Consider the following 15197-nt stretch of genomic DNA (forward strand, 5'->3'; position numbering starts at 1 on the left):
TACATGCCGTTGTTTAAAACGTTGTATTTTATAATATTAGTTTACATGTAAATGTGTGTATTGAACTAAAACATTGGACACGTGTGGGGCGCCCCCTGGCTAGTATTTAGTTGATCGAAAGGAGCGTCAGACATCGATGTTGTCGATAAAAGACAAGTTACCTTTGTAGCCGTACTGCGTTGCGGGGTTCCCTTGCGTTTTTACTCACGGAAACCCCATTAGCAGACAGTTGTCAGCTATCTTAGTGTTTCCCAGACACGGCGTAGATCAGTAGTGAAAACTTCAAACGATGTCCTTTCTGTAAGTACATTTTTAAGTATGTATGTAATAAATTATATTTGTTGTTGCAATTCATATGACATACCAAGTTCAGATGTTGAATATTAGTTATTTATTAACGTGTCAGACTATACCGGCAACTTATGACTATCATATAGGTTGACTATTCAAAGAAAAATCAATATATTATATGAAAATAGTGGCATTCTCGTCTATGTTGCCTTTACGTGTGTTATATTGTATCATGATACTGTTTCATGTCAGTATATTATGCATCGACGATTCATATATTCATCTGTCTGTCTGTCTGTCTGTCTGTCTGTCTGTCTGTCTGTCTGTCTGTCTGTCTGTCTGTCTGTCTGCCTTTCTGTCTGTCTGTCTGTCTGTCTGTCTGTCTGTCTGTCTGGCACTCTGTCTCCTCTCTGTCTGGCACTCTGTCTGTCTGTCTATCTATATATCTGTCTGTCTGTCTGTCTGTCTGTCTGTCTGTCTGTCTGTCTGTCTCTCGCGCCCTCGTCACTACTACACATATTTTTTTATTAAGTATATCGGAAATTATTTTAAATAGTTTCTCTTTTATAAGTGAGCTTTCTGGCTCACGGTGCAACTCATAACAACTGTATCGCATGTCACTTCAATAAAATCGTTTCCATGATAAAATCATCTTCGTCACATAATTATCAACTCTCTACTTAATAATATAATATGATATATGTACACAATATTGCAACTTAATATTATATATGTACACAATAGTGCAACTTAATATTTATTCATTAATTTAGTAATTCGAGATGCCTAAAGTTGAAAGGCGGGTGGCGTTACTAGCAGGTAGTCTGACATTTTAGGGCTGTTTTTGTATACCTATGTCGTTTATATTTCACAGAAAACTTCCACATTTTAGACTTAGAATTCGAAAGCTTGTTCAATAGACCTTTATGATTTAAAATGTTATCCTCTCTTCAGCATGACGTTCACAAACTATTAAGCACTCAAATAAAACCATTAGTATCTTTATGAGGTAAACATACATACATACATACATACATACATACATACATACATACATACATACATACATACATACATACATAGACAGACAGATAGACAGACAGAGACAGACAGGCAGACAGACAGACAGACAGACAGACAGACAGACAGACAGACAGACAGACAGACAAACAAACATAAACACAAACACAGACACAGACACAGACACAAACACAGACACATACACAGACACAGACACAGACACAGACACAGACACAGACAGATTAATAATATAGACAGAGACATGGATATACACTGTCAGTTAGACGAACAAAGATGATGTAACTAGTCATACATTGAATTTGGTATATTACTCTTCAACGGGACTTGGAGGCTATCAAACAAAAGAAAGCATTGGGAATCCTCCCATGGACATATTAGTATTAAAATAAGAAGCACTGGTAAAAATTTGCATAGGTCCAATATAGTTATTACAGTTTGATCGCCAGGTAGCCTCTGTTCTAAGTGACACGACGATTAATGACACGCCCACATATATGTTTGAAAATATTTTACTGTACATGTAGCTACAGGTTACGCCAGCCATTTTGTTCACCCCTGCAAAACCGACACAGTTCGGTCCATAAATTAAACAACCTCGCCATGGGCTATATTCTCAGTACCACAATTGATTCACCTGCAGGATATGATTAATTAGTCAAACTATATTCTACGTCATTAAGCTGGTATTACTCCACATTTTCACCCAGACGTGCTTCATCCAGACAACGGATATAGCAGGTTAGATAAAAATTATCTCTTCGATTTCAGGAATGGCTCAGTTATCAACTACACATTTTTACTGTGTTGTCTGAATCTAACGTTAATAACTTAAATTTTTAATAATAATTTCACTTTTATTACAGAAACATGGACGAGTATGGAGAAAGTGGTTTAGATTGCACCGGAAACACATCTTTTGCGGCTTACGACGGAGTGTGGACTTTGACTGAGGAAAGTCTCAAATCATTCTTATACTCAGAAATTGATACCGTCATAGTCACCAAATTGATGCCCATCGTCTTCATAATTGGTATGCTTGGCAACGCTTTGGTAATATATACATTTACTCGTATAAAGGAGATGCGAACCGTCACCAATTATTTTTTAGTGAATCTAGCTGTAACCGATATGATGTACCTTTTAGCGATGATTCCGCCTAAATTAATACTGTACTATAGTTCACCCATCCATATTTCTGAGGATATGTCGTCACTCGGAAAACACGCGTGCATCATCATTGGCTACCCATCGGCTGTTGCAGTTACGTCTTCGAGCATAACGATCATCGTTCTGGCTCTTGAAAAATTTATGGCGGTGAGATATCCTTTGTGGTTCAAGACCCTGCGAACCAAGCCTAAAGCTATCGTTATTTGTATTTTCATTTGGATTGTATCCATCGTCTACTGTTTCCCTGAAGTATACAATATGAGATTAGAAACGCATACCTTTAAATGGCCACAGATACCAGCTTGGAACCAATCTTGGCTGCCCGACGAGGTCAGATATTGCATGCCATCCAGGAGTTGCTTACACACCAATATCTGCATAACACCATACAACATATATTACATATTCGATCGTGTGCTCATTATCTTAGTCGTTCCGCTTTTGACGATTTTGTATTTTTTAACTTACGAAGGCCTGAAACAGAAGAGCCCGCGCGGATCGTCTGCTGCTTCGATTAAGGTGAAGAAGCAAATATTTCTAATCTTGGTCACAACGACTCTTATATACTTTGTTTGCGTGACACCATTTCGGTTCCTGACTCTGTTCCAGACTTTGCATTTACTGGTAAATGTAATCGAACCCCAGCATTATCTCGTCCTTATTTACGTATGTAGAATACTAGCATACGTAAATTCGACGATAAATCCATTCATATATACCTTACTCAGTAAACGCTACCGACGAGCATTCCTAAGCGCCCTGGGCTGCAGCAAGTGTGCATGTAAGCCCAATCCACGAACTGGCTGCGTACGAAGTTGGGTGACTGGTAACAGACACAAGAAGATGTTGAATCAACCTGATGGTCTAGTAACTATTGAAAGTGCAATTTAGTGGACGACAACAAGTCACACTTAAAGAATTACGCGTCGATTCGTTATCTGCTTCAGTAAACCAGTCATATTCCGTTCCCAGTACTCATCAGATGAGGATTACTGTGTGACAATTATACAACAGAAGAACTGAACTGCCTCTCGTAAGGGCGAAACCATAGATTGCTGTACCGACATTCATTGTAGGAATGCAAAATTCTGAGTTATAGCTAGCATGCATAACTTTCACTGGAGTCCACCATTTTAGATACTGTAAAAGCGTAAACCTCAGCTGACATCTTCTCTTTCATGTCAGTAAAATTAATTTATGAATTATTTGTAGGAATACTGATATTACGGCGAGTTAATGAAGCATACTTGATCGCCGGAAATTTCAGTTCGGTTTTTCGCTCATAGCTTCCTTTGGAAAGTTTACAAATGTCACAAAAAATGAATACGTATAATATGTGCTTTAAATGACTATAGAAAAACATAGGCAACGTCTTTGTGTAACGGTCCGTTCAAGAATTTTCGGTAGAAAATGGGTGATTTGACACGGAAGTTGCAGCTGACCTGGTTTGACCACTGATCTCTTCATGCTCTAGATCTTACCCGAGGATCTTACACGGCAAACAGAAAAGCGGAAGTGCAAACATGTCTAACTGTCGAAGTACAAAAAAGATTTTCAATTTTGATTGGGAATGAAATAGTGAAGAGATGGTATGAATTTATCTTGGCTAATTCTCCAGCAAGATCGCCCGCTTATGCGATATATTTACGGCGAACACAACATGTAATGTGAAACGTGTGTAAAACGTTGGATCAGTATTCAAATTAGATAGGGAAAACAGTACCGAGAGTTTTAAATGTCTAACTACCAAAATAACTAATCAAAACTAAAAGCTACTATTTTCAGATTAGATGTACTTTGGCATCATACATATTGTATAAAATTATGTAGAATTTGAAGCTTGCACTCTGTAGATATAGTATAATTACTGGCAATCGTTAATTTGGCTAATTAATCATTATTATTAATAGGATGTTTACCAAAATCTAATAAATTCTTGTTGTTACCAATTAGGAAGATGTGTACCAAATTTTCATTAGAATTGATGCAGTAGTGTTTGAGATATCCTGACCACAGACATACATCTAAAATAGGAAATGAATTGTCTATGCCATAATGTATCACTTTAATGCGACACTCACGACATCTACTTAAAGTCATAAAAAAAACATGACCCAATTTCTCGTGTGGTCTCATTAATCAATTGACCTCAGCACACATATTGTGTCTGAATTTGATTTATATTTTTAATGACACGTTTGCAACACTATACACTTGTAACAGTAGCATTAATAATAATTATAATGAGCATCAGTACGTGGAGATGACAATTTGAATATCACATCATTATATGCAAATGTCATGAAGTACAGTCCAATCAACTGTCTCAAATGACTAGTGACGTGAAGCTTGACATTTAAATAAAAATTGTAGTACGATTTTAATAAGCTTTACGCCCCTTTTCTGGGCTATATCTGTAACTTTGGATGTTTCTGGACCTCCCGCTACTGGTGGGCCAGGCGGTGTAAAACGAAATAAATCTTCTTAAAGTTATATTCTTTTGTGTTTCTGTTCAGTGATCTTGTGCGTGCCTCTTGCTGGTTAATTTCCCTGAGAGGAATTGTCGCTGCTGTTAATGTTAACTCTGAAAAGAGAGCCATGATAGTAACAAGTCATTAAAACCAAAAGCTACATTATCAAACTTTATACCACACATGTACTTTGTTGCATCATTGTATGTACCAAATTATATTAAATTTGAAGCTTGTACTTTCAAGATATAGCCTAATTACAGAAAACTGTTAATTATGCAAATAGCTCATTAATATTCTCGGAACATTTACTAAAACCTAATCAGTTCTAGCCATTACCCCTAAAGAGCATGTGCACTAAATTTCGTTTGAATTGAGCCAGGCGTTTTTGAGAAAACTATGACACAGATGGAGAGACAGACAGACAGACAGACAGGCAGACAGACAGACAGACACACACACACACACACACGCGCACGCGCGCGCGCACAGACTTTTCATCCCTAAATCATAACCTTCCTTACAGAAGGTAAAAGTTCATCAAATGAATTGATGATATCATCAAATAGAGGTCAATAAATGATACCATCAATTCATTTAATGATATCAGAAAATTATTGGATGATATCAAATATTTGATGATATCATCAAATGCCGAATAAAAAGTAAAACGGTTTGCCATACGCACGCGGCCTTTGACCACATTGCAACACACCATAATTAACAAAGGAAAGCAGTTACTTTGAACAAATTGTCTGGTTGGACAAACTTCTTTCTAACATTGCTACATTTTATAGTCTGGCTAGACCATAGGGTAAAGGACAAATAATCAATTTTGTTCTCGCGATTTTCCGGATTTCTAATATTATTTTCTCTACATTTCAAATAAAGTTTTAAATATTGTTTCCTCTCACCCCATCACTATTTTCGACTGTTACCACTGTCTTATCAGAGTTTTTAGCAAATTGCTAATCCTAGAACAAACTCACGTTCTAATTGCCTAATTAACGCATTGCGCAGTAAGTGTAAACATCTACTGATCCGTCTAATGGCAGTACACGTGTTACCTCCATTAGTCGGATCAGTGGATGTTTACACTCACGACATAATGCGTTAATGTGGGCAAATAACTAGTGAGTTTGTTCTTGAATTAGCAAGCTACTAATTAATGCAAAGCTGATAAACTCAGATAAGACAGTGATATCAGGTAGGAAAAAGAAAAAAAAAATAGTGAGAGGAAACAATATTTAAAACTTCATTTGAAATATACAGAAAATAATATTAGAAATCCGGAAAATCGCGAGAACAAAATTGATTATTTGTCCTTTTCCCTGTGTCTAGACCAAAATCTTACTAACGTTGCTACATGTTATTATTCTCTGGCTAGGCAAAATCTACATCTCGTCGTTTGCATACCTGAAGAGATAAACATTGTTTACAATGTACATGTATATAACTTTGTGACAAAGGGAGCCCTCAGTCACTACGGAGGGGGGGGGGCTAAAAAGTGCCCCTCCCACAATGTCCTTTCTTTAAAAAAATGAACCCCACCCTGTTCAAATATTTCAAAAACTTGGTTTGGCTCCCTGTGGCGTGGTGCATGTGGTTAGAGCTCGGGATTATTCTTTGATATCCCAAACCGATGTCTCACTTACAAGGCGAGTGTGAATTTGAGTGCAACATAGCCCTGTCAGTTGTTCACAAAGCTGAATAGATTTCTGCGGAAAGTGTGGTTTCTATAGAAAGTCTGCGTAATCGTCTGCATAAAAAGCTTAAGAAAATAACTGACAGCAGTTCCCAGCACAAAAAGGGAAAAAACCAAGTGACATGTAAAGGGTCCCAGGATGACTTGATCCCACCGCTGCCACCACATTAACATTTTTACAATTTAACGGTAATGGTTATTTCCTACTATTACTACCGAGTTGAATAGACGTAGTGAACAGGCGCTCCCGAAATCCTTCGAAATCAAGGCTGCCGGTCACTATCTAGCAGAATTTACACAACATTTGTCTTGATAGGACATCTAACTACCTCCCAATAAGTTTATTTTTGTAATTTGTAATAGTTTTTTTTTGCTTTTGGGAGCTTTTCCCCTTGGCTGGCCCGATCTGGGAGGCGTAACCAAGATGGCCGCTAGCAACATCGGGCAGGGTCGTGACGTGTTTCGGAAAATGATTCAAAAACATGGAATACGTTGGCAATCAACAGAAGGTGTAAAATTGGAAGAATATGTGAAACAAGTAGCCGAAATAAACAGGTACTGAAGACGTTATTGCAGCCTCAAAAGCAAATGGGGCTGTTATGGTTTTTATCAATTCCTGAGGACAAGTCCCTCTCTTCTCGCTGCTTGGCCGCTCGGCATACATAAACAGATTAGGGACGATAGTCACGAGTCTGGCAACGAGACTACTACTACTATTACTATCACTACTACTCAGGGTCGTAGCCTGACCAAATTACCGGGGGGGGGGCAGAACTTTATCTTGGTGCAATCATGCATTTAAAATTTAGAAAGGGGCTAATTTACATAAATTTGCATGCAATTTACATTATATCCAGTTTAGCATACGCAATTAAATGTCATAATTAAAGGCCAGAAAAAATGAACAAGGTGTTCAACGGGCAACCTAACCCATCAAATTGGGTAGGTAGATCGACCTAAAAAAATTACAATGCTTGACAAGGATGTAAAAACAAACCATACATAATGATAGCAAAACATTTCAGGCTGAGTTTATATAAAACTTATTCAGTCATTTTGATTTTATCTCTTGCAATTTGTCTGCAGAGCAATCGATTTCCATCAGTTCTACAGTTAGGAAATGTAGACAATTTACGGTTAAACAAATTTTGTAGCTCCTCTCACCCTCTCCTCTCAAAAAATGTTAAACCCTGCCAAATGAAACTCAAGCATTATTTAGCCACCCCTTCTGTCACCTACACTACAGTGGAGATATAAAATTATATGGTACAATGATGCATTAAATAACAGTGATAACCAACTACAGTGATACTCCGAACGAGATTACTTTACAAAGGATGTGGATTTCACATGCATAATGAGATGTCTCATCGTAATGAGCTCTAACCTATACAGGGAGGTACTTAGCCAGCCACCTGCCATCTTGTTTTGGGAGAAAGACAATTATCACCTTGATTGCTACTGATTGGAAGGAGACACCTCCAAAGAAGAAAAAAATGAAAATAAGACAATAAGAGGCCATTTAGAGGCATAAAATATCAAACCATAAAGTCTTACAATGCTTGAATATGGTATTAAAATACCATAATTGAGACAATTATGCTATGCAGTACATATTATCTGGAAGTGTATTTTGTTGTGGTGTGAAATTTAACGTTGCGTGACTTCGTCGTTACCAACCACTTCTTACGGGGAATCACACTCACTTGGCTAGCTAGCTTAGAGGTACTCACTAAGGAATCAATGCATATTGACCAACAGGGCGCTTGTTGATAGATTTATTTCACAGCTTAGTGGCAAGTCACAGTATAAGGCAGATAAGATAAAGATCACGATCCAGATACTTTATAGTCTTTACATATACACTACCGAAACATGACATATCTGATAAAATATATGCAAAATTAGTTATTCCATGCTTATGATCATATTAAGACAGATGATTGGATAAAACCTCACATCTCTGACTTGTAAGATTGCTGATTGGATTATAATCTCATATCTCCGACGTGGACTTATTGATCTAAATGAATTCTTTTATCGAGTTGATTCATTACCATTCTTTTGTCTTTAGACCTGTGTCAATTCATAGTGGAGGGTCTATGGTCAGCTCTTGAACTTGTATAGAGTTAATTACAAAGAATTAATTATGCTACCAGAGACCACTCTCTTTTCCATTGTACTACATCAAGCTGTCTCTGGACATATGGTTGAGCTTCACCTTTCCTATTGTACTGTAAGAAGCTGTCTCAGGACATATTCTATTGTACGGTTACAGCTGTTTCAGGTCAACCGGACATTTCTGAAAGTCAGTTAGTTATCAAATTATTATGTATGTAACAGTGGCAAAGCTGAAAGATATTTTGCGGATGTGCTCTTGGTAAATGACTTTTCCTGAAGTTTAATTTGGTTCCAAAAAATCAGATTAAAGAACAAAACATTTCAAGACTTTCAGACTATCAGACTTTTGATCACCCATAGTCGTAACCTTTGGCTCACTTTTTTTTTAGTGCACGTTGGATATGCAACAGCTTAATTTAATCTCAATTCACGCTTGTATGCATCATCAGAGCCAAGTAAACCACTGCATAAGATAATTTGGAATAGACTCAAATGTATATTGTTACATGTATTATTCAGAAAATATAAAGAAATCTCCTTAATTTTGAAACAAAGTGTGCATTATTCTGACATGCGAAGCCCGCATGAGGATATATTGGCCATCACCAAAACAAATATATTGCAATGCCAAAAATATGGGTAGGTCGAGCCTGTTGAATAGATTTTTTATTTTGTCTGGCCTAATATCGTATCTCTTGAAAGTAGTTGCCGAAAAGATGTCGGTTTTTTTAGTTTCACTCTCTGACATTATTGCGACTTGCTGTCTTCAAATGAAGGAGACTTTCAAGACTACTGTTACTCGCGAAAAATGCACAGTGCATGTGCGCACTTCTTTTGCACTTTGCCTCACAAAGAATTTTTAATTTTTAACTGGACATAAGTTTATTCAAAGTGAAGCCAGCGTACAATAGAGATGCAAGATACATATTAGCAAGGAGTCACTGTACAGTCACTTTTGACTTTAGTGAACCATCAATTCAAAGCTCGCATGCTAGGAATCGTCACTTAATATAACGATTTCAATAGCATCACTATGTATTCGAAAAGTTGCTTTAAAAGCTGCCCCCCCCCCGCAGTCTACGGTACTGCGCTGCTGCTGTTGCTACTACTACTACTACTACTACTACTACTACTACTACTACTACTACTACTACTACTACTACTACTACTGCTGCTGCTGCTGCTGCTGCTGCTGCTGCTGCTGCTGCTGCTGCTGCTGCTACAGTGAATAGTAAAGATGTGTTTGGATCTAATTGGCTGAGCAGAAGCCCAGAACTCCCACATGACTCAGGTGAGTGCACTCCCAACATTGTCAGGGACCGAGTAAACATCTTTACTCCGCCACATTATACCCAATATCTTACCACACTATTCCCGGACCCTTTCACTTCTGTGAGACTTACTCATATGCTCACATTACATATAACAATTGATTCACTTCATGGTTGTCAGCTGAGGTTTGAATGATATATTCTGATATTATGCTAGAACTCAGTGGCAGCAGTACTAGTGGGCCCGGGTTTGGAACCAGGGACAGTAGTTGGATGCCAAAATCACAAAATAATTATGCAAAGTTAGATAACGCAATGACCCAAAGTAAGATGTCACCGCCACTAATTCCATTTTCTAAAATATCGCCTTCCCCCAAGAACCGATTTGTAAATTCCCCAGTCCCATGTATTAATGAAGGCTCCCTATATAAATGAATTGTGGCAAACCAAATGTTTGACCGCCAAGGTGTAGTCAAGTTCCATCATAGTACCTTAAAGTGTGTCCTATATTTCAGTATGCTTGAAAAAATATTTGAGTGGCCACCATCCATTTCACTCTGCTCTTCAGTTTTTCCATAACCCCCACTCCCCCCCCCCCCCCGCTTTGTTTTTTTCTTACCCTCAGATTCCTCCAACCCTAACTCCCGGCTGTAAATAATGACGGCTCCCTAAACAACTTCCCATATAAAATGTTGTTATGTATATGTCCCTATTCATGTCATTTCTAATAGTGTATCTTTTCTACACAAGAAACACTATATGCTGTCTAGTAGCACTGAGTTCGACGTCTCTCCCAAAACACAAGATGTAATGGTTTCGTCCATAAGTCGACATACTATTTGAATATGCTAATTATTCATGAAAGGTTACCATCCGTGTTGAGTCACGAAGGCCGGAATGGCGTCCACACGACCGTAATATTTCATGATCACAACTGGAACCAGCAGACGACAAGCTGTCACCAAAAGTAGAACAGGCGGGAAATACAGCTGATATACTTACCAGACAGATAAACATGGATGGCCTGCTGTGGACTAAAGTTATAGCCTTGCTTGGTTTACTGTTATTGGTAATAGTCTTTGGTCTATTGCCACTCAAATTAGCCAGCGCATTCTCAACTCGAGATGGAAAAGGGAGGACTGGAGCTCAGAGAATACTGCCGTTACTTAGTTGTTTTGCTGGTGGAGTTTTCCTAACGACTTGTCTGATGGATCTCCTTCCAGAAGTACAGGATCAATTCGGCGAGGTGTTCGAAAAAACGGGCGTGGAAATGGACTATCCCATAGCCGAACTTGTTATAACAATCGGATTCCTGTTAATCTTAACCGTTGAACAAACAGTGCTTGGCTGCAAAGAAAGGTCGCCAACGGTGTCTAGGAAGGCATTTAGACGGGACAAAAAACGTGCAATAGATGAATACGAGTCGAGTGACGACGACTTAGACGAAACGAGAACCGAAAACAACTTTGCAACGAGATTACGTTCCTATGCACTGCTTGTAGCATTATCGTTGCATTCTTTATTCGAGGGGTTGGCGATAGGTTTACGAAATGAGAGTGAGGGAGTGTTGAGACTTTTTGCAGCAGTGGCCATACATAAATGTATTTTAGCTTTTAGTCTTGGACTCAAACTAGTACAGAGTAAAATGAAAACGTGGTCGATCGTAATGTCATGTGTCTGTTTTGCTTTGACCTCGCCACTGGGTGTGTGTTTGGGGATCTTGTGTCAAACAATAGCTTCTGATTTAACTAGTGCGATCATAACAGCCGTACTACAGGCACTGGCAAATGGCACGTTGCTTTATATCACCTTTCTAGAAGTCCTAGCTCACGAGCTTAATACAGCAGGGGATAGGTTTTGGAAAGTTGTAACGGTCACGATTGGCGTCACGAGTATGGCAGCATTGGTAATGATCAGTTAGTGACAACCTTTGAACTAGGGCGTTATTGCTGTGCATGTGCCGGTGAGTAACAAGCAAGTGGCCACGTTGTTATAACTCAACAAATAACACGCCTCGTATACAGTGACTATAAACATGTTATTATGAAATTTAACGATTGTACGTGCAGTTCTCCGCGTGCGTTGCTGAACTTTGATACGTCGTCAAATTACACAAACAAAACAAATCATTTACTGGGAAACACACTTCCCACAATTTTAAGTAAAGTATTCATGTGAGAACATGATTCCACCAACATTTACGTTCTTCGGAAATTTCTTACCGTTTTTATTATTGTAATTTAATTGCATTTGCCATTTATGCAGGTGCACGTGCGTGGCTCAGGTGCTTTCGCTGTTCAAGTTGTTCATTGCATGAAATTTCATACTACGTGGGTAATGTACTAAAATAGCAGGACCTTCGGACTTGCAGGACCAATTTCAATATTTCAATATGGATATTATATAATAAACCAAAGCCCGGAATACATGCTACTCTTTGAGGCTTTATTTCCCGTACTTATGTATAGTTCTACAACATATCAGCAGGGATTCCAGGCCATAGTAAAGATAGCAAATTGACATTTGCCAGGAATTTCAAAATCATATATATATATATATATATATATATATATATATATATATATATATATATATATATATATATATATATATATATATATATATATATATAGACTTGTAGTCTAAGCTTATACATTACATATGTATGTAATTACAACTCTAGTGTCAAACAGAAAAATAAGACTGCTAAATATTTTAGCATTTTGTCACTTTATTTGAGAGCATAAAACCGTTACATTAGCAACCATTGTTCCTTTGTATATGATAAGAATGGCGAAGCTGCCAATTTTAGAATGAGGCAATACGCCAACGGGTAACACTGAAGTAAATCGCTCTTTCTCGATGTACTACACTCGTTTATAGCATTCTTATCAAGTGTAAACGTATACTATAATTTCAATTGGTTTATTTACAAGCCTTTCTAATGTGGTCAATCTAGCAAATTAAATAGACTAGTATACTTTTACATTTGCCATGGATGCTATAAACGATTGTGGTGCATACAGAAAACGATTTTCTTTGGTGTTATGGGTTGTAAACGAATTTTCATTTGGCTGTAAGACGCCATTTGTAGGAACAGGGCCGAGAAGGCAAGTGCCGATACTACCTTTGCATTTTAGCCCGCGGATCGGAGAGTGATGGTCAATTTACAACAATTCTTTTAAAGGTTTCCATGGCAATATATGTTGTATAGAAAGTATGATACAGTTTTGTTAATTGTAATGAATTATTTATAGTCCATTTGGAATGAAATTAAAACAGACAATTTATACCATGACACCAACTCTTAATGAGTCTTTGTACATTAGGCGTAAAAGAATTGTGTGGTTCCGATTACATTCAATTTTAAAATAGGTGGGGTAGGTAGATTTTTCATTTCATTTTATTATATATATATATATATATATATATATATATATATATATATATATATATATATATATATATATATATATATATATATATATATATATATATATATATCATGTGCGAGTGTCTAGTTCAGGTTTTCCATTGTTTTCCAAATGGTCTCTGTGTTATCGGTTTCTTCCTATCAGATGTACAGCCATTACAGATTAGATAAATCGTTTTATTTTGTTTTTGTTTTTTTAAGTTGATGTCAGTTTCCATACCCAATATTTCTTGCGAGACTTCACGATTTTCGCGATTTTGTTATTATTTTTCTCGAATACGTAAAAAAAAAATAAGTTTAGGGTCGGCCAGAAAAACTAGGTGGAGTCGGGTAACCGGAACCAAACAACTTGTTTTATTTGGCCTTAGGGATAAATGGATAAATAGCTGATTATAAAGTGTCCATTTCCGTTATGCTACCAAAGAGGAGTCATAAATAAGAAATGTAGTGCTATGTGCATAGTGTAATTAATTTTGATCACGTCAATTTTATATAATGGCATTATTTCAAATCATTAAGGCAAGTCTCGACACGTTACATGGCGGTCTATTAATGTCCTGCTGTCGATCGTTTTAAATGAATATTTTTTTTGATGACGAAACATCTAGAGTGATCACGTGTCATGAGTATGTACTCATCAAATATGGTCTATATTTTAAAGCTAGCAAACATCTGCCACCGAGGATAATTAGTTTTGTGATGTGAGTGGGTTGTTTTACGAGTGTAGAGTCAACACTAGCTGATATCATCCTATCATAAGGGAGCCTTCAGTATTTACAAGGAGGGAGGGCCGGCGGAATCGGGGGAGGGTCACATTTTACAAACCTGTCTTGCGGGAGGGTCATATTTTGCATTACAATATTTGGGGCGGGTCACATTTGACAAGTGAGATGAGCACTCAAACATTTATTTTTACGAGTACTTTACATGCCAAAATACAAAAATAACCAGATTTAAACTGAATGCCTTTCGCAAGGGTGTTCTTGCAATTTCATGATTCATGCAAGAAATGTAGCTCTACATCTGTGATTTTTTTCAAGTCCTAGTGAAAGTTAGTTGTCAAAAATGTTTTTCAAATACCAGGAAAGTTTACCATCCTTGACTGCACTCGGCTTTTGTGATCCCCTACATACCCGGGATATGTACACCCGTTTCCACAGCAAATTATAAATGAAATTGAAACCCGCATAACATTGCTATTACACATCAAAAAGTTTACTCAATTCATGGTATGGATCGTAACAGTTGAACAACTTTAATACAGTGAAGTGATAAGGTATTATTGCCCTACTTCGTCCCTGGGTAAAGTGTAAACATTCTTGTTTCAATCGAGATTGACAGACGCATCATCTGCTCCAAATCATATACATGTGTGAAAGGTGTGAAGTGAGCTGACGATTGTGACTGTGTATTTTTGCCATAAAGCTTACAGATGGTGGGTATTTTCAATGCTCACCTCCTTGCTTTGATGTAAAAATCATCAGATTCAATGAAAATATCAATATAAACACTTCTCAGTGTAGAACGACAGTGTGTATCTATTCCATAGCTTCCTGGTTTATCTGACATCGACGTTGGTGGTGCACTTTCGAAACGAAGCACTTAATCAGTTCTTGTCATTAATCAATGGAACAGTTTTGCCAAATTTCGTTTGAATTGAGCCAGCCGTTTTGGAGAAAACAATGATACAGACAGAC

The 15197-nt window shown here is 37.5% G+C and overlaps 1 protein-coding gene and 1 pseudogene across 1 annotated transcript; both read left to right on the forward strand.

Annotated features, from left to right (window-relative positions):
• Window positions 1-252: 252 nt before the first annotated feature.
• On the forward strand, window positions 253-4099 carry LOC144443831 (QRFP-like peptide receptor). Its single transcript, XM_078133393.1, has 2 exons — window positions 253-300; window positions 2196-4099. Exons 1-2 carry the CDS (start codon window positions 290-292, stop codon window positions 3388-3390), a joined length of 1206 nt encoding a protein of 401 aa, XP_077989519.1. The 5' UTR covers window positions 253-289; the 3' UTR covers window positions 3391-4099.
• A 6983-nt stretch (window positions 4100-11082) lies between these two features.
• On the forward strand, window positions 11083-11988 carry LOC144443690 (zinc transporter ZIP1 pseudogene; annotated as a pseudogene).
• The last annotated feature ends 3209 nt before the right edge of the window (window positions 11989-15197 follow it).

This window comes from Glandiceps talaboti, chromosome 12, assembly GCF_964340395.1.
Source record: "Glandiceps talaboti chromosome 12, keGlaTala1.1, whole genome shotgun sequence".
Classification (NCBI taxonomy): domain Eukaryota; kingdom Metazoa; phylum Hemichordata; class Enteropneusta; family Spengelidae; genus Glandiceps; species Glandiceps talaboti.